This window comes from Micropterus dolomieu, linkage group LG18, assembly GCF_021292245.1.
Source record: "Micropterus dolomieu isolate WLL.071019.BEF.003 ecotype Adirondacks linkage group LG18, ASM2129224v1, whole genome shotgun sequence".
In the NCBI taxonomy this organism is placed as follows: Eukaryota; Metazoa; Chordata; class Actinopteri; order Centrarchiformes; family Centrarchidae; genus Micropterus; species Micropterus dolomieu.
The window spans coordinates 5,401,248-5,420,902 of NC_060167.1; the positions used below are offsets into that span (position 1 = coordinate 5,401,248).

The window sequence follows — 19,655 nt, forward strand, 5'->3', positions numbered from 1 at the left end:
GATGTCCGTAGAAAGCTCTTTGGTCTTGCCCATGGTGGTGATGTTGGATGCTGGTTGTTTGGGTGTTGACAGGTGTCTTTTATACAGGTAACGAGGTGAGGCAGGTGTATTTGATGTAGATAATTGGTTGGGATTGGGGCTGTGTCTTAAAGAAAGACTAACTGGCTTGTAGGAGCCAGAATACTTGCTGTTTGGTAGGGGGTCATATACTTGTTTTTCCTCATCAGATGGTCATCAATTTTTATAAATTCATATGATGTGATTTTCTGGAATTTTCTTTGGGATTCTGTCTTTCACTGTTAGAATGTACATATGATTAAAATTGTAGATTGTTGCATTCTTTGTAAGTGGGCAAACCTGCAAAATCAGCAAGGGGTCAAATACTTTCCCCCACTGTAATTCCAAAAGTCCCAAAACATTTCCATCAGAAGAGGGGGCACGCTAAGCACTATAATATTGTAAAATAATAAACACCAAATGTCATAAAGATTACGTGCCTTTTTTACAGTATGTCACCAACAAACAAAACCATACTCTCTGGTCTGAGTATATTGGTCTCCCTCTCTCTCGGGTCGAAAATCAATCTGTTCCACTTAGCACTTGCCCCGGAGGCTGGAGAACTTCTATTGTGTTGACTGGATATGCAGCATTTGTCTGTTGCATTTGTTTTAAAGGCTTGTGTTTTTAATTTTGTATCACTTCTGTTTTTGATTTTCGTATGTGTTTTTTCAGTTTTCATCGTTTCTGAAGCTGCAGTGCTTTTCTCCTAATGGAAATGTTTGGGCTGATGTAGCACATTTGCCCTTGTCGATCACTGTGCATATCATCACCATAGCAAACAGGGTTGGAGTGAATGGGGCGTTATGAGATTAAACCTTTGTCTTAATTTTCCTTCAAGACTGATGTCTTATTTCTAGTTATGGGTTGCTGTTACTGTAGATACAATTACCTGTGATTAGCTCTTAATATCCTGGTTCCTCCTAAGAAAATCCTTTTGGATATTTGTCTTCAGTATCCGTTTTTACAGTCAATATGCTTTGGCTTTTCTTTGCTTCGTATGTCCTTATAGAGACTAGCTGTGAGGCTTGAAAACACAGTTGTTCTTGTTTGTCTGGACACATTGTAGCCATTTACACACATTATATTAAAGAAAATGCAATTTAAAATGGTATGATGCCATTAGTGTCACACAAACTGCTTGCCAGTTGTCCATCACCTGTGGAAGTGACACCCACCACTTAACAGGTTGATGTTTTGAATTTCCCTTGTAGGGATCAATAAAGGCTTATCTTATCTGAAACACCTCATAAACTGGGGCATCGTTGGCTATCACTTTCTGGAGTGTGTAACTGAAATTTATGTATTGCATCCTGTTGCAATTTTGTGGTGGCAAAAAAAGTCCCAGCAAACCATTAATAATGTCAACACGTTTGTTGTGTATCTGTGTGTATTAATTTGAATACCAGTGGATCACACACCTAATCTTAAGACACTCCATAGTAGTGTGTGTTACATTAAAATTACATTAGATCTTGCTTCTTATTGTTATTTTAGACTTTTTAAAACTCTACTTTCACTCTGTCCCATACATGCACAAAGACAAACATTACATAAACACAATCAGCATGTGTATGTGGAGGCTCTTATCTGCATCTAGCTTTTCCAAAGAGAACCAAGCAAACAGCAGATTGAATGAATAACACACTCACACACAACACACTCACAATTTATCAGGGGGAGCAATAAATGCCCATTTTTAAGACCAAGCCACCATATAAAAGCCTTGGATCACAGAAATAATGGGTCCCTGTAGGCCAGTGATAACTCTCTCTGTTTATATGTGAGCGTGTGTTTGTGTGTGGGAAAGGGAGTAAGAAAGACAGGCATAGTGAATGGGACAAACACTGAGAGAAAGGCAATAATGTCTGAAAATGACAACCTGGAAGAAAAGGAGGTGATAACCACAAGAAGAGAGAGAGAAGCACAAAGATATCATTGACAGCCTCTGTTTCATTTTCCATCTCTGCCAGCTCCATCTAATCTAAGCCCCTGATGTGTTTCTTTCTTCATTTGCAGTTAGTGGTTAGATTATATACCCTACACCCAGCTGTGGGCCCCATATTTCTGTGTGCGCGAGTCGAATGTGCTTTAGAGGCCACTGACGGTGCAGGTTTGTGTGTGCCTACATGTGCGTGCATGTGTGCCTTTTCAAAGCAGCACTGATGCCGTGTTATAAAAATAGCTGTAATGTCCCCTGAGTGATTTTCTCCTTGAGGCAAATGGAGAGGAAATAAGCTCTTATAGGAAAATAGGTGCACATGTGTCATGCGGTGTACGCAGGGAGAAAACTATTATCTCTCTTTGAACCTCATTTTTGTGTTCAGTGGCCGCAGAGGTTGAAACATGTCGAAACAACTCCAGCCAACTGGAACTTTAAGTCAACAGCCCCAATTCACCTACTGAAGTGAATGGTAGTAGAAAATGTCCCACTTTGTTTGAAGTTTTGAAGAATTGTATTTTTCTTTACATATGTTTCTTGTTATCATTTTCGTTGTTATTTTGTCCATTACCTCCAATGGGCAAATATACTAGAGATTAAAACAGTTAATAGACATTGTGGGATGTACATTTATTATAATTACTATTATTATTCATTATTACTGATTGTAACTGTAATGTAATTTCAGTTAGGTGGTATTAGTAGAACCATGTTTTAACAGTCAATGTCAATAATGTTGTCACTATTAGAAGCCAATGGAATTTTTTTAACCCAACACCACAGCTCTTCAGTGTTTTAAAACAACTTATTAGAAGATACTTGAAATGATAATGAAAGAGGTTATAATAAATCATATCACAAATGCAATAATCACAGTTTTATGTTTTCCCTTGCTATGCAAAGTGTATTTTTGCAAATACCATGTTTATTTATCAGAGAGAGACTTTTATTACATATGTAAGTTGATTCTATCTACTGTAGCACTGGCCATGTCTGAGCCTATGTGTCTATTCAACACATTCTCACTCCCAACTCATTCCCAGCTGACATCGGGCAAAAGGTACACCCTGGACAGGTTGCCAGCCCATCGCAGGGCCACACATAGACAAACAACCACTCACACCTAATGACAAATTTAGAGACACCAATTAACCTAGCCAGCATGTCTCTGGATGGTGGGAGGAAGCCAGAGCAACTGGAGAGAACCTACATGGACACGGGGAGAACATGCAAGGCCGGGGCTACCAGGGTTTGAACCCACAACCTTCTTGCTGTGAGGCGACAGTGCTAACCACTGCATCACCGCATCGCCCAGTAGATCATAATAGACTTTCAAAATGAAGCTTTCACGGTTAATGCAATTTCTTCCTTCATTTTAGGCACCTTGGTTAGGTTAAGGAAAAAGACCGTAAGATACTTTACGTAACTTAAGTACGTTACATAACGTACCTGACTTAACTTACATACATTACTTAAAATCATTAACTTGTGGTTTCACACAGGACTGTATTTGTTTTCCCACCCATCCAAATGTGGACTTTCTCGCTCTTGAAGACTGACACGTCCAGAAACAGCGCTACAGGGGAACCCGCTCATTTTTCCTCTTGTCTATGTTCATGACATGGGTCATTTATTTGAGATGAACTCAAATGTTTTGCTCCAGCCAAACCTCTTTAGCTTGCGCAGATGTGACTTCTCCTCAATTTGTACTGCTTAGAGTGAGTCTACATCAGTTCACATGTCCCTCCACTGTCTTTGTATGCAGGCTTGTCACATGTAAAATTCCCTTTGCTTTCATTCAGTTTGTTCAGCCAGATTTGTAAGAGTTTATAAAAACAAGCCATCAGTTTGTAAGTGACTGGAATGTACAGTGTAGATGAACTAGAGCAAGGACCAAACTGTCTACAGAAGTGTTAATCTGAAATGATGGTGAAATCTTTATTTTTGAAAAGCTGTAAAGTATTTTCTTTTTTCTTCTTACATCAGCCGTACAGTTTGTGGAATAAAATATTATCATTTACTTTATTATTCAGTTTAACTGAACAAGGAAAGAGGGTAGAATTCAAGGAGTTCCAAAACCAAACTAAACGTACTATGGAAAATAGTTATAGAGACATATTTGTGAAGGATAAGTTCAGGAATAACAGCTTCATTCCAGCAAACAATTGGTGCATGAAATTCCTGTCGATAATTCAAAAACACAGATTGTTCTATCAATAACAAGCTTTTACTGTGTAAGCAGATGCCTTCAGATGACTTAACTTTGTGAAATGAAGCTTTTAATGAATGCAGCCTATACTTAAGGCTGCAAAAATAATTCTACACATGTGATGCATTGCAGAGGGTAATAAATACAGTATAAAAAGTGCATCAACAACACACAGCACACCAAATCTTATTTATAGGTAGATACTCAAATACAGAACTTTGACATAAGCATAAGCAAATATGAGTAGGCAAGCATGAAAGTGGCATTTACACACATGAAATTGCATGCGCAAACTCTTGCAGAAACATGGTGACATTTTATTCTTGTTTATTGATGTGTGCACTGCAATCTGTAAAGGCAGTAAATCTGGCAGGAATGAAACATGGTTGTACCTAAAGTATGTCATGGCCTGGGTGTTGACTGGTATGGAGAACATGAAATGTTCATGGCAGGTTTTAAACACAGTCAGCTGCAGTACCTAGGTAGATGGACCTGACCATAGTAAGTACAGCAAGGCCCAAATACTGCCAGAGCTGGGTTGTCACTGTCTTATTCTGTAGCTACAATCAGCCATTGTGTGGACATGAAGATTTTATCAATAACATGTGTAATAAATAAATTAATAATTGCTCTTACATGACTGCTCCACACACAATATCACCTCCAGGTTCCAGATTTTGCTATGTACTGTGTTTTATTAACAATGTTAAACAACCAACACCGAGAGACTTTCCCGCTTGTACTATTTTTATCTTTAATAACAAGCAACCATCATCACTCAAGGATTCCCATGACCACTGTTGATTCTACTTAAAGCTCCACCATGGTATCAAAATGGAATAGGTGAATGCCACCCTTTCACTTATTATGCACACTGAGTTGTTCTGCAAACACATCCTCCTGAAATTATTATTAATAACTAATTAATTAACTAATTTAATATCAATATTTCTTGTGCCTGCTAGCATGCTAGTGGGTTATTATCTGGGTTATCTGCGGGGCTGGAAGGCAGAACGGTGCTTATTACCCAGAGGCCTGCTTACTCGCAGTTCTCGACGCTTGTTGATGTTGCAACCTGGAATTGCAGCCATTTGTAGTTATTAATATTATTATGGTTCCTAATGGTTAAATATAGTCAGATACCTCACCACAGCCTTTGAGTGTTTATATGTAATTGAATAAGACAGGAGTAATAAAAGTTGTTTTTAGTTCCAGTTTCAGTCTGTCTGTTTACTACTGTTGACGACTGACTGGCCGACACACCGGCAGCGAAGTTACTTCAAAGTACTTTTCTGTTTTCTGTGTCGGGGATCTTTCTATCTCTGGTTCTCTTTCAATCTTTCTGTCTGTCGTTGTGTGTTTCTCTCTCCCTCCATTTGCCTGTAACAGAATTTTCAAACACATCTCTTTGGTATGCTGCTCCCATACATATAAAACAACAGTTGCTTAAAGGCAAAGTGCACATACAGTTTGTGCACAAATACAAATGTGCATGTACAAATACATATAGATATGAAACCACTCATGTACATAAACACACACAAAATTTAGACAAACAAATTTTCCTGTAGGTCAGTGCGCATGCACACATAATAAATTAATGTAAGAGAAACATACAGCAACTTAATAGAATAAATGCACACTAAACACATTATGAATCTCTTGTTCAGATGCAGAGTCTTCTTAGACAAAAGTAATCTTAGATCTTTAAAAAAGTGTCAAAAAATATAAGCTATATGAAAAACTTTCAAATATATCACAAAGTGTTGGCAGAGTTTGGCCAAATGTTCTACAGACATGAAGGATCAACAACTTGCACTTAGTAACATTGAAATGATCATGGTAAAAGCTATAATGGCGCCTTTTATATGAGAGAAATGGCAGTCATGACATTTCTGAAGGTCATGGTAGCAGAGTTATTTTGAAATTGCCTCATTCATCAGGTTGATCATACCTTAACCAATATCATTATTTATTCTGCAAACATGTTTTTATATATATATATATATATATATATATATATATATATATATATATATATATGTGTGTGTGTGTGTGTGTGTGTATGTATTCACGTCCTTGGGTTAACCATTCTGGGTGGGTCCCATCCATCAGCAGTTGGTTCATTTGTGCTGCCAGGCATTCATGGAGTGCAGTTAGTTTCTTCAGCCAGTAGGTGTGGATCATGTCAGGGCCTGGTACTGTCCAGCTCTTCATACCTGCCAGTCTTTCTTGGATGTCTGTCGTTGTAATGGTTACTGGTTCCTGTTCTGGGAGATTGCTGTGATCTGTTCTTAGATCCACTAGCCACTGAGCATTGGTGTTGTGGGATGCCTCTTTCTCCCATATGTTCTTCCAGTACTGTTCAGTCTCAACCCTGGGTGGATCTGATATTGTGTTATTACACTTTGGACGGTTCGGTGGAGAACATCCGGTTTATTCTCCTGGCTTCTGCTTCTCCCTTATATCTCTTTAGGCCGGTAGCCAGAGCGGTGAGTCTTTGTTTGGCAGTCTCCAGAGCCGTGTCATGTCGAAGTGTCCTTGGGCAAGATACTGAACCCTGAATTGCCCCTGGTGGCTGTTCCGCCAGTGTATGAATGTGTGTGAATGTTAGTTTCTGTTTGAGCACTTAGGCTCAGTGTATAAATGTGAGTGAATGGAATGAATGTAGATGTAGAGTAAAAAGCGCGTGGTCGAAAAGACTAGAAAGGCGCTATACAAATACGGAGCATTTACATTTCTTAGGTAGCCCCTTTCTTGCACCTTTCTAGGAGCATGTTGCCTTGATCTTGGCCTCTAGCCTTCTCCTCCATGGGGGGTAATGCTCTTTGTGGCGTTCATCTTATAGCAAAGCATCTCTAGGATCAATGGTCTCAGTTAGTAGTAGGGATAGTATGTAGTGCTGCATTCACATCTTCTAGCCTGAGGTAGGCTGGTAGCATTAAGGACCTTGCCCAAGGGTCCACCTGGATACCCTGACTGGGAATCAAACCCACAATCACCTGTACAAAAGTCAGTGGCATTAACCACTGAGCTATCCAGGAGCTATATATATATATAATATGTATGTGTGTGTGTGTGTGTGTGTGTATATATGTGTATATGTGTATATATATACAATATTTGAAAGAAATAGGTCTTTTGTGTACATAGAGAAAGTCTTAGATCTTTGAGTTTAGCTCATGTTGAATGGGGGCAAAAACAAAAGTGTTGCGTTTATAATTTTGTTCAGTGTATATATTCTCTCCTTCTCAGTGGGACAAATGATGCTTGAGAAGGCAAATAAGCAAGATGGGAAATGTGTGGAAATACAGAAGTCATTAAAAAGCCAATTACCCACAGGTTCACTGCTACAGAGAGGAGATCAGGAAATAGTGGAGAGCAATCGTAAACCCAGTGATGTATGGAAACCAAAGAGCTGTGCGTGTGTGGGTGTATGTGTTTTATATGTATGTGTGTGCTGCATTTTGCACCTTTGAATTTGTTCTGCATCAATTTATGAGTGTGCATGTGTCATTTGCACATATCTGCATGTGTGAGCTTGTGTGTGCATGTCTCCTAATGTCCAGGCCACTTTTTGTGTCCGTACATTTTGTATTTGCATCAGTGTTTAAGTATCTCTGCACTGTAAGTGTGTGTGTTTTTGTGTGTTTGTAAATCAATGTCCCAATGAGAAACCGATGTTTAATTCACTGTGTCATAAATCTGTGTTGCAGGGAACAATATTAAACTTTATTACCATTTTTCATCTTCACTTTACAGTGCCTGAGAGTCATATATCACTCAGTAAACACACACTCATTCACACGCTCACACAGAGACAGATAGACGTTGTATTGTGAAAAACAGCACACACAAACACAATTAAACATGCAATGCAAGCCAGGTGTGAGGTCAAACATACCTGGCTCACACATTCTGTATATGTGGACATAGACACACACACACCATGCTGATGCTGCCATGCTGAAGTTTACCATTTCCCTCCATACACACACCATTATCCACTGGTTATTATCTCTAGACACCAGAGACAAAGGGAAAGATCACATAATTATACTCATTGCATACACACCTCAGATGCACACACGCTACACTGAGCAATGCATCAACCCCGCGGGGTCGTCTTCATTAAAGAGAAATACCACTGAACTTCAGCTGTTTTATGAAACTTTTATGAAAAGGCCAAATTGAGTTTTGACTGCACGATGAATGAAAAATACTTTGGTGAATGTACATCTTCTGCTGATTCAGGATTTAAAGTGATTTGGTGTTATGACTCAGCTGTTTAGCGTTTAGGAAGAAAGTGTGGAGAAAATGTACAGTTTGCTACTTGGTGTATTTTTACCATTGGCTTATTATTAGTCCACACACCATGATTTCATTTTCAATAGGCTGTCTGTATCCAGTCTGAGATTGATTTTCAGATACATTGGTGCAGATCTGTTATTAGATTTTTCCAGCAAACACACAGTGCCCAGACACAAGCCCCAAGAAGAATATTCATTTCACAAAGTATCTCTTAAGTCACTGTTTATCATCTGGCCCCTTAAATAAAAATACAATTAGAAAATGGACTTCCGTACTAGCTGTAGTGGGTAAACTGTGTAAAAGTAAACTAGTGTTGCTACAATTTAAAAACAAAAATGACAAAGGTGATGTGTGTGTGTGTATGTGGATAGATGTGTTGTATACAGTAGCTCATTGCAGTTCTGGACAAACTCCAGAGGGAGTAAAGAAAAAAATACTAAAACATCAGCAGCTTAACAAGAATAGATGGTTCCATTTTCTTTCACCTCTTTTAGTGTTCAATGTTTTCTTCATTCTTTTGATAGATTTCATTTTTATCTATTTTGTCCTTCATCTGCTCTTTAAATATTTCCACATTTAAGTAGTAGTTTTTTAAAATCTTTTTATTTTCTCCAACTATCAATCTCTCTTCTCTTCCATTTCTTTTCTCCCTTTAATGCCCCTTTCTTGATACGTAGTGACACCTCAGGCCTGCACACACTCTTCCAGCTGCATGTTGTTAGCTCTGACGTACACACACACACACACACACACACACAGATGGATGAGACACTTGGGGACAGACCAAACAGAAGATGACCTCCCATCCATTGTCTCTAGTATCAGCGGTCACATGCTCAGTCTTCGATCTCCTATAGGTCAACCAACCTATGACCTACAAGGCAAGGGCTTTTGGTATTTAGTCCCCATGGGTCAAGTCAAGCACAGGCATTAACTATATAGGTTCACATGTCTATAGTTGTGTGTGACTTATAGGCTGACTATTGATTATCTATCTATGAGGAAACAGAGAGATTTTCCCTAAAGGCCTGATCAATAATGCCAATGTCCCTGTCTTTACCACCTTATTAGAAAGGGATTATAGCAGCTTCACAATGGCCCGCAGGCACGTGTGTGTGCGTGTGAGAGAGAGACAACTCATCCATTCCTTCCTTATTTAACAGCAGAAAACTTAATGAACTGCCTTCACAGTCTGAATACATATACTTAGGTGTCTGGGTGTGCACACATCCTCATATGTCTATTTCTTTGGTGGGGCATCTACCTTTGTAGGCACAGACATTTTTCTAACTAGTCGTCCAACTTAAATGATAAAATAGGTTTCAAAAATAATAATTCAATCAATCATTTTCTGTTCAAATTTGGGTTGTCATATGAGTAATTTTTGTAATGGTCATTTGTATTAAATTTAGAAGGCACTGACAAATGATGTATTCCTTTTTATAGGGGCATCAGGTCAGAAGCTTTTGCTAGTTGGCTAGCTGGCTTTTGCTAGTAAACCATGTTTATGATAGACAGGACCTCAATTAAGAAAGGTCTTGCTGACAAGAGTCAGTCTGTTAACTAGTCAGTCTAATAAGTAACTGAATCGGATAGATACACACATACATGCAGTTCAACCGACTCACAGAAAAAGGACTGATCTATCCTCTTTGATATGCTGATGTGAGTCTGTGTAGAAGTGCTGAGGTTCTTCAGATGGAGCAGCCAGCTAACAACATGTTCCTGTATCTGATCCAGATAGTTTCACTTCAGGGTCACTTAACTCATTCATAATAAACCTCTGTGGTTACAACATATTTCCTCCTCAGCATCTTTATACGCACCTGTAAGCCTAATTAACATTTGGATATATGGGGGAATCGAGTTCAGTTTACCTCAGGCGCTTGTTTTCAGCAACATCCAGCATCAGGGAGCTTCCCAGTACACCCACTTTGCTGCAAGTGGCATCTGAGCAGCTCCACTCTATAATTAAGCTACTTACCCCTCCCCACATTCTTGATGTGCCCGCCTGGACCTTTTGAGAAGGTTTTTCTTCTCTTTTCCAGCTTTGGCTGGGTCAGAAACCATTTGAGTTGTGAGTCTTATTTTGCAAGTTGTTGAGAAATTGAAGTAACACATTTGCTCATAAGCCCTTCTAACACCCAATGCCCAAATAAAAAACTAGGTCTTGAAATGTACTTTATGAGTGCATTCCCATCTTCTAAACAGAAAGGGAGGCATAGTATACATAATATATTTATATTACAGCACTTGATAATGAACTTCCATTGTGTAAGTTCTGGTCAATATTTAGTCACACTGTAAAAACAAGCCTTTTAAAGATACACAGAATAGTTGGTTTATAAGAAAAGTTGGCAGAACAATAAGATGAAGTAAAAAAAAACAAAAAACCCATCACTGGAGCTGCGTGATAGACGTTTTCAGGCCACATGTGGACACAGAGTGTCTCACTACGCCATCAAATCACATCACTATCGCTGGATTTCAAAAACCCCGTTGAAATTACAAATGTAAAGCGAGCTCTCAGATGCTGATAGAACTGCAGGAGATCCTCGCTCATAGCTCAGAGGAAGTCTTAATCCAAAACACGACAGACACAAAACACCCGATAAGGAGAATGAAAGAGAGATTTAAGAGCTACACAGCCAAAAACCAGCACGCTTTGAGCAGAGACCCCAGGGAGCCATTTGAGCACATCGTACTCTGTGAACATCTTGCATCGACGCTGTGTTTCAACAGAAAATCTGGGGATGTAATTGATCTATTAAAGAACGATTTAGTCTGCAGTTCTTGCTGCTTTGTTGCACAAACTGCTTTCATGTTTGAACCTCAAAACAGTGTTGTTTTGTAAAAAGTTTGTTAAGGAGCTTATGTAGATAGAAAGTTATTTGTTCTTCTTCAGGATGCTGACGATATTTTATGTAGATAACATGCACATTAGATTATATTTTTATGCATATACGATACATACATAATTCTACCTGTGTTATTTTATGGATGCTTTTATGCCAAACCTGGTGAGAATTGAACCTTCTCTCTTTCAGCCTTGCCACTTTGATCATCCCACCAAGCTCCCCTTCTCTTTTTCAGACAAAGTTGCCAACATTTACTTTGTCATTGTGACTTTCTTTTATTTGCCTCCTAAATTCCCTGTTGCCAGCAGGTATTGGCGAAGTGTCAAAATTTGGCTTTTTTGTTTTGTACAAATGAAGAGAGCCAGCCAAGCGCAATGTAAACCAATGTAAAAGCATTATGAAAGCTATTTACGAGGTTTGTGAAGAGTGACAAAATTCCCCATGCACGCACACACACAAATGGTCGCATACACACACATACGGACACACCACCTGCTCCATTTGCTGTAATAGGGGTAAATGAATTAGATTTTGATGCTTTAAAAGCTTTTTCTTTTGGCTTATATTGAAAGTAAATTTCGCTAATGGTGAGGTGTTTGTGTTTACAAGCCATATATGACAGACTGAGGGAGAGAAAGTTAGAAAGGGAAGGAGAGAGGACAGTGGGGAGAAAGAAGGATGGATTATAAATGAATTTTTGATAAGGGACAGACAAGGATGGAGGATGGGGATGGGGAAAGAAATGAGGATTGAAAGTGTATAAGATGTAAGATAGGAAGAGAGGGCAGGAACACACAGTAGGCCTACATACTTTCAGACACATTATTGAGTTGTTTGCATTTATGGTTAAGCCTACTGCCCTAATAATAAGGATGTAGAGGAGGTGAATATCGGCCAGTGTCTTTGTTTATAAAGTTGCATTCTGCCTCATTCAACAGAGGGGCTTGTGTTATTTATGTGTGTATGTTTGGTTTCTTTTATATGTTGGAAGATTATCCTTCATGTTCTTTTATGCTGGGTCTTGGCCAGTTCTGTCTTGCAAAAGAAATTTTAATCTCAATGAGACTGAAGGTTAAATAAAAAAGACAAAGCCAAATTTAAAATAAAATAGAATAAGAAATTTAATAAATTAAATTGAAAAATCATTTACATTATATATATACTAATACCTTACACCCTAGATCATGCATATAAATTATGCAACTATGTATAAATGCAATATCTACTGTATGTGCTCAGGTAACTCAATAATGTTTGTGGTTGTAGGGGTAGATATAAAGATAGATTAAATAATAATAATCGTAATTTGCTGTGTTGCTGTTGATATCGCACTCATACAGAAATTGTATTATGTTAAAATTATTAAACACCTGTGTAACAAAATAGGACTACAGGAAATTAAGTGTTGATTGTACCAATAACATCATCCAGGTGTGCACATATTTTTTATTGTTGATATGAAGAGAGATAAAAGGCAGAGACACACTGAAATCTGGAGGTAATATAAACACATAAGTGCACATAATGAGAGACAGAAAAATAAGAGAAAAGATGAATGAAATCGAAAAAAAGAAAGAGAAAAAGGGAAATAAGTAGACAGATAGCAAGTAAGTAGACCGATAGCTATACATAAATGGATGGATGGATGGATTGGTGGGTATTTAGGTAAGCAGATAGATGGATAAATGATAGCTAGAGATAGATAGACATGTAAATTAACGCATAGTGGCAGAAAACCCAATGACCGGGAACAATAAGGGCATAAAGAGGATGATTACAAACTACGCAGGTTGGCGTTTGTGTGTGTGCACACGAACTTGCATACAGTGGTATATTCTGCAGCTTTGATGATATGGGATTTGAGCATATGTTTGTGTGTGCGTGGTGATAATGCAGGGCCATTACCCAATCAGGACACAGAACATATGGGTTTCAACACTTGCATGTTTGTGTGTGTGCGCGCGTGCGTGCGTGTGTGTGTGTGCATGTGAGAGGCCTTAGGGGGAATTGGTTGTGCTAAATGTGTGAAATGGGCCGAGGATCAATGTGATGTCCGTGTGTCTGACTCCAGTGATTCCCTTTGCCATGACTTTCATGATCATGATGATGACTACGATGATGATGAAGAGTCATTTTACCCAACAACAGTGTATTTTATCTTTCTGCTCAAGCCCCGTCTGCACCACAGCTGAAGTTATTGACAGGCATTAAAATAGATCAACAGATATGATACAAATAGAGTAAAACAATATTTATGATATCATTGAAATACAAAAAATAAGAATAAAATATAGCGAGGTGGTGATGTCACAGTGGATAAGCACAATGTTGGTGTGAGAGATCGGGGTTTGAATCCACTGTGAGACACCAATGTGTCCCTGAGCAAGACCCTTAACCCCTCAGTTAAATTAGTAAATATAAATGTATTTGTGTTTTTCATCCTTCTTCTCTTTCCCATTGTGGATTTCTCATTGTCTCTCCCTCCCTCATTCCTTCCATCCGTTATTAAAGAAAAACTTGGTTTGATCAGAGAAATAAAGATTGAGTAGATAAAGCAAGAATACACTGTTTCTGGAACATACGAAGCAACCTGCTGCTTCTAATGAAATATAGACGATAGCTAGCACGTCCCCAAACGATTTTAAGTAGAATGGTGGGATGATGTGTTTGTCTGTGCGTGATACCTTTTTGTCTTTAACCAGCGACCCACGCTTTTCATAACCAGTTTTCTGCTCCTCTATAGGGACCCAGCAACTCCCCTGTCCTCCCCCCACACACACAAAATAGAAACACAGACAGCGGCGCATTAACACAGAAACACACATACTCTCACACATAAGTGAGTGTAAGTTGGTGTATTCTAAAGGTTAATTTTGATTCTTTACAATCACTTTGTAGATGTCACATCAATACTGTGCGTCATTGTATCAAGTGAAATGTGCATTTGAATATGTTCCTCTCCCTCTGTGTGTTTAAGTGCCACATTAAGCACTCTAACATCAATACATCTTTACCTATTCATTTTAAGACATTGTTATATTCACAGTCTCTGCTCTTCAATTATCATTGTGATCTAGTAGTTCGGCCTTGCTGGAAATCTGCTGTATAAAACAGATTTTATTTCTGCAATCTTAGTCGGTTCTTTTCCAGTATACAACAAACTTTGAATTGCATATTTTACACATTTACTCTATATATTTCAAAATACTTAAACATAAAACGTAAAAGGTCACATGAGTCTAACTTAATATAATATAATAAATTAATGTAATAAATATAATAAAGATTAGACAAGCTTATGATGTCATTGGTAAACTTAAGTTGTGTTAGCACATGCTGTTATAATATCTGTTGAGTAATACTGTCACTCATATTTAGATATCTTTTATATATATATTTTTTTTTTGTGTGTGTGTGTGTCAAAATTAAGTTATCATGGTATTACATTGTGCTTACATCCCATATTTGAGACAAATATCAGTCAATTAATTCATGAGTGATTGTTGTTTGACAAATGACTTATGTTGTCAGAAAAAGAAGTCAAACAACAGACAGGGACCACAGCGTTCAAAGATGGATGAGAATTTGCTTGTGTTTTGTGGTTAAAACACTTGATGCTCATCAGACTGCACTTACTGTTAGTGTGTTAGTGAGTGAGTGTGTAAGAGAGTTAGTGTGTGAACCCTATGCAGATCTTAGCTCTTAGGGTGAATTGAAAGGCGCTGATAAATAAAATGCATTATTATTATCAATTTACAATAGATTCAGCCCTATGTATAAAAATCCTATTTCAACACTTGACTTTACTAGTGGCAAGTATGTAGGAGTGAACCTTCTTTTACCTGTCGGTGAAATCGCACTGTGAGAGACATACAATGTATTTTGAACAGTATTCATTCCATGCACACTGACTGAATTCTATTCACACATCAACACTACTGTGCAGATCCACCACAGCAGCTTGGGGTTAAATGCTTTGCTCAAAGGCACTTCAGTGGCTGACAGATGCAGTTGAGACTTCTGCTGCCTTTTTGATGTAGACGGCTTTGGAAAATACAAGCAAATTCTCAACAGTATTTGTGAAAACAGCTGGTCTCGTGTGGCAGTATATGCTGGAACATTTGTTGCACTGAATTGACCCAGTTAGTTTGACGTGTGTGTGTGTGTGTGTGTGTGTGTGTGTGTGTGTGTGTGTGTGGGTGTGGATGTGGGTGTGTATTGACATGGAAGACAGATTCATCAGTTTGTCTCACATTAACAGATTGCACCTCTCTGACCTCACAGCTGCGTAACAACATGTGAAATGAGTGTTGTGTGTATTTGCTATTGTGTCCGTCTGTGTTTGTTATTGTGTGTGAGACTGTGACTGAATAAAAGCATGTTGCGTGACTGCGTGACTGCTATTTCATCATTTGGATTTATGTTTGTGTTTGCAAGTGTGTTTTAATAATAATAATAATAATAATAATAATAATAATAATAATAATAATAATAATAATAATAATAATAATATCCTTATTTGGAAACAAAGTGATTCACATAGAAAGCAAAGAACACAAATTATATAACATAGAAACATATAAAAACACAGCAGTTATAGAATAAAAATACTGAATGAATCACATTTTGCATTTTATTTTTCATGTGTAGGTGCAAATGGATATGTATATTGTAAACACACCTGCTTACCCCTTGGAGACTAATGTTAAAAAGAATGTCTAGGTAACAAACATCACACTGATTTTCTGGGTGTCGAGTTTACTCAATTCAACCTTATTTTAAAAGAGAATAACATAGAGCTCAAGTGGGGAGAGAGCGGGGACACAGACACCCAGCATGCCTGCATAAACTTTCATTTTGCTTCAGTAATAAGACACACCTCTCCTCTGCCATGCAAGCCCATAGTAATATGACTTCAACAATACACACAGACACACATATACAGTTCATACACATGCAAACACACACTCTCTATCACACACGCCCCATTTGTCCAAAGTAAAACTGTGGGAAGAAATCTCTCCAAGTAACAAACATCGCATCTCCTTAAAAAACTGAAAGTGAAACAAATACCCAAAACAAAACAAAAAGACATTTACTAACCCTACCTCCTTGGAATACAGCAAAACAGTGTGGACTAAACAGAGCAAAAATATGGAAGCTCATCCCTAAAACTACACTGCTATTTACAAAATGTGAATTATTCTATTTACTAAATTTACACAGACACTTAACAGCTAATCAACCAGGGCAGTAGGCCTAATATGCTCTAACTACGAAAGGGTTTGATGGTCAAGGACAGAAACGAAGTACTGCTGTCAGACTGCTGCTCTAAAACCCACACATTTTAAAAGGCAGGATGTTATGTTAGGACCAGTCAGCAGCAGACACTCCTCAGGCTGAACCTGCAAATCCAGTAAGTCAGAAAGACACAGAAAGACACATAGAGGTTGATGCTTAAATATCCTTGCAGGAAGAAAGTGCACTCTCTCAAACAACCACAGCCACACAGAACACAAGAAACACTAGTCACAGGTTAGGAAATACAGCCATGGCTGTAACACTGTGTGTGTGTGTGTGTGTGTGTGTGTGTGTGTGTGTGTGTAATAAACAATAAACACTGACCTAGACTAAGGTCTAGAAGAAGTTGTCTTTGCTTTGTCATACGTGTATGTATGAGTGTGTCTGTATGACATTGTTAGTATGGAGATAAGACTTGTTTTTTGGTTAGATTCAGGGTTAGGTTAAGGTCACAGTGAGCATCCAGGAAATGAATGTCAAGTACATGTCAACAAGTACAGCAGTCCAATTGTGGGTGTGTTTGTGGTTCCAAGTTTGCTCCGTCTGCACACTCCTTCTTCTTTAAAAGTCACTGCGCTGCCCTTTAAAATCAAAATGCCATCACATCCAGGCAACAGTTTCTGGTAATACATATCAGTAGTTGAATGAACAAATGTAACATCTATTTCATTGTATTTGTTGTTTTTTGATATAGTCTACACAATAGAAATCTTCCTTGAACAATACATGTAGCAGGTTACTATATTTAGAACCAGTGTTGTTCTTAAATTCAAAATTTTCTAAATATGTACTTTGGGAAATACTGTATTGTACTGTAAATACTGTAAGAGAATCATTAATAGCAAAGGCAACAAAGAAATGAAAATGGCTTTATTTTCTAAATCATCGCACAAGATTTGATGTTGGCTACCGATGTAGTGTAACAAAAAGAAAAAACAAAATCTTAACTGCATCCGAAGTAAAAGTAACACAATTTAAAACAGACGGAGAGATAAAAACCTACATTAATTCAATACACTTTCCCACCTATGCAATAGAGCAAACACGCACACCTAAACACTCTTAGAACTGCATAGTCACACCTGGTTGATTCAGTATATCTTCTCATCCACTCTCTCGCCAAATAGTCTCCCACTTCGAACTCTCAGTCCAGCTGATGGCAGTCAGCCAAATGGAGCTGGCCGACCCATAAAAGCTCCATCCTGTGCCATAAAGCTGAAACTAAAACACACTTAAACTGCGAGTCGACAGAGAAAATGTGTTTTACGTCCTGGTTCAGAACCCTCAGGGTGTGGATACATTAAGTCGTTGATATACAGCTCCAGCAAATTAAACAGCTTGTGGTGTTTCTGCTTTCTTTGCTGCATCAAGCATCAGCCGGATGCTGCACAAACCTGGTCAACCATTTCCAAAAAAATTGTCTTTTTCGAGACTAATTTTTCAAGAGATCTCTGCAACAGTTGAAAGATGTAAGAAGCGTTCATTAATCAGGAAGACACTGGTCTGCACTGCAAAAGAAATGATGGCATGGAAACTGGTTTCATACACTTGTATGATGTATGATTTATTACCTCAGTAAACTTTCCTAATGTGTTTATGGTCTCAATTGCTATTTTCATGTCTTCTTCAATACAGCTTGATGTTTATTTTGTAAATTATGGTCCCATTCAGATTAAAATACACGAGAATACAGGGTATGCTTTAGTGTGGTGCTACCGTGTGACTGACAAGTCCCTACCCCAGTGACCTGTCAGGCGTAGCAATGCATATCCTTTACCAGCTCCACCCTTTCATCTAAATATGGTCATTTCTAGTTCCAAAAAAAACAAGTTGGCAAAGGCCAATATGCCAAACTTGAGGCTTCAAAATGGCAGTCCGCAAGCCACTGGTGACGTCATGGTGGCTATGTCCACTTCTCTTATACAGTCTGTTTTGTGCGATCAGGGCGCCTATACTCAACTAGTTTTAGTGTCTTCTGGAACATTACTGGAATGACAGAAACAATGGAAACCAATAGAACTAGATATCCAACATGCTGGATTCATGCTGAGTTCCTATAATTTCCTTGGCTGTTTTAAATTATTTATTCCTTGGGAATAGTTGTAATGTCTGTCGTTATTGTTCTTGGCAGTGGAAGAATGTTTTAACATTTACCTGTACTGTTTTGATCACATTTTAACTGTCTCTGGCCTTTTTCTTTCTGTTTTTGTCTCTGAAGGTTCGTTCATGGTGGTGAACGCGTCTGGCAGGGCGTCGGGACAAAAGGCTCACCTTTACATGCCCACCCTGAAGGAGAATGACACCCACTGCATTGACTTCCTCTACTCCCTGTCCAGCCGGGACGGAGCCAGCCCAGGCACGCTCAACGTCTACATCAAGGTGTGTGCGTCAGTCTGTGTGTGTGTGAGTGAGTGAGTGACTGACAGGGATGGATGGATTGACAGATGGAGGGGCTGATACACTGAATAGACTAAACAGGTAAACAAACAAACAGACCTCTGTTCTCTGTCAAGGAGGGATGAAGTTAGCCCTGGGGCATTGAATGTTTATGTAGGGGTTTGTGTGTGTGTTTGAGAGAGAGAGAGAGAGAGAATGACTGGCAGGGAAAGAGACAGACCTCATCTATTCCCTCTTAGTAGGGATCAAGTTAGTCCTAGCATACTTCATTTAATAGTATGGTTATTAGAGTATTAATGTGTTTTTGGTAAAGAAATTGCTAGGTAAGCAGATTAATAATGTTTATTTACAGAAACCAATGGACACAAATCAAGAATAAGAAATAATTGTAAAATGAGCTACAACAAAACCAGCTAACATTAGGCATAGAAACCAGGGGTGTTAACATAAGTGTTTAATAAAAGATTATCTGTGTTGTTGAGCAGAGGCAGGTCTAGACCTGCAAGAGTAAATGTTTTATATTATGGTCTGAAGTCACTGATGGACACGTGGTAAAATGAATAGCTGGCGAGGTAAGAAG

General features: G+C 38.4%; 1 protein-coding gene across 1 annotated transcript in view; it reads left to right on the plus strand.

Annotated features, from left to right (window-relative positions):
* Positions 1 to 19,655, plus strand: part of ptprt (protein tyrosine phosphatase receptor type T) — a 334,210-nt gene that overhangs the window by 75,254 nt on the left and 239,301 nt on the right. Inside the window, exon 3 of the mRNA XM_046028632.1 lies at positions 18,897 to 19,057. Coding sequence (XP_045884588.1) covers positions 18,897 to 19,057 — 161 coding nt within the window. The remainder of the gene's footprint in view (positions 1 to 18,896; positions 19,058 to 19,655) is intronic.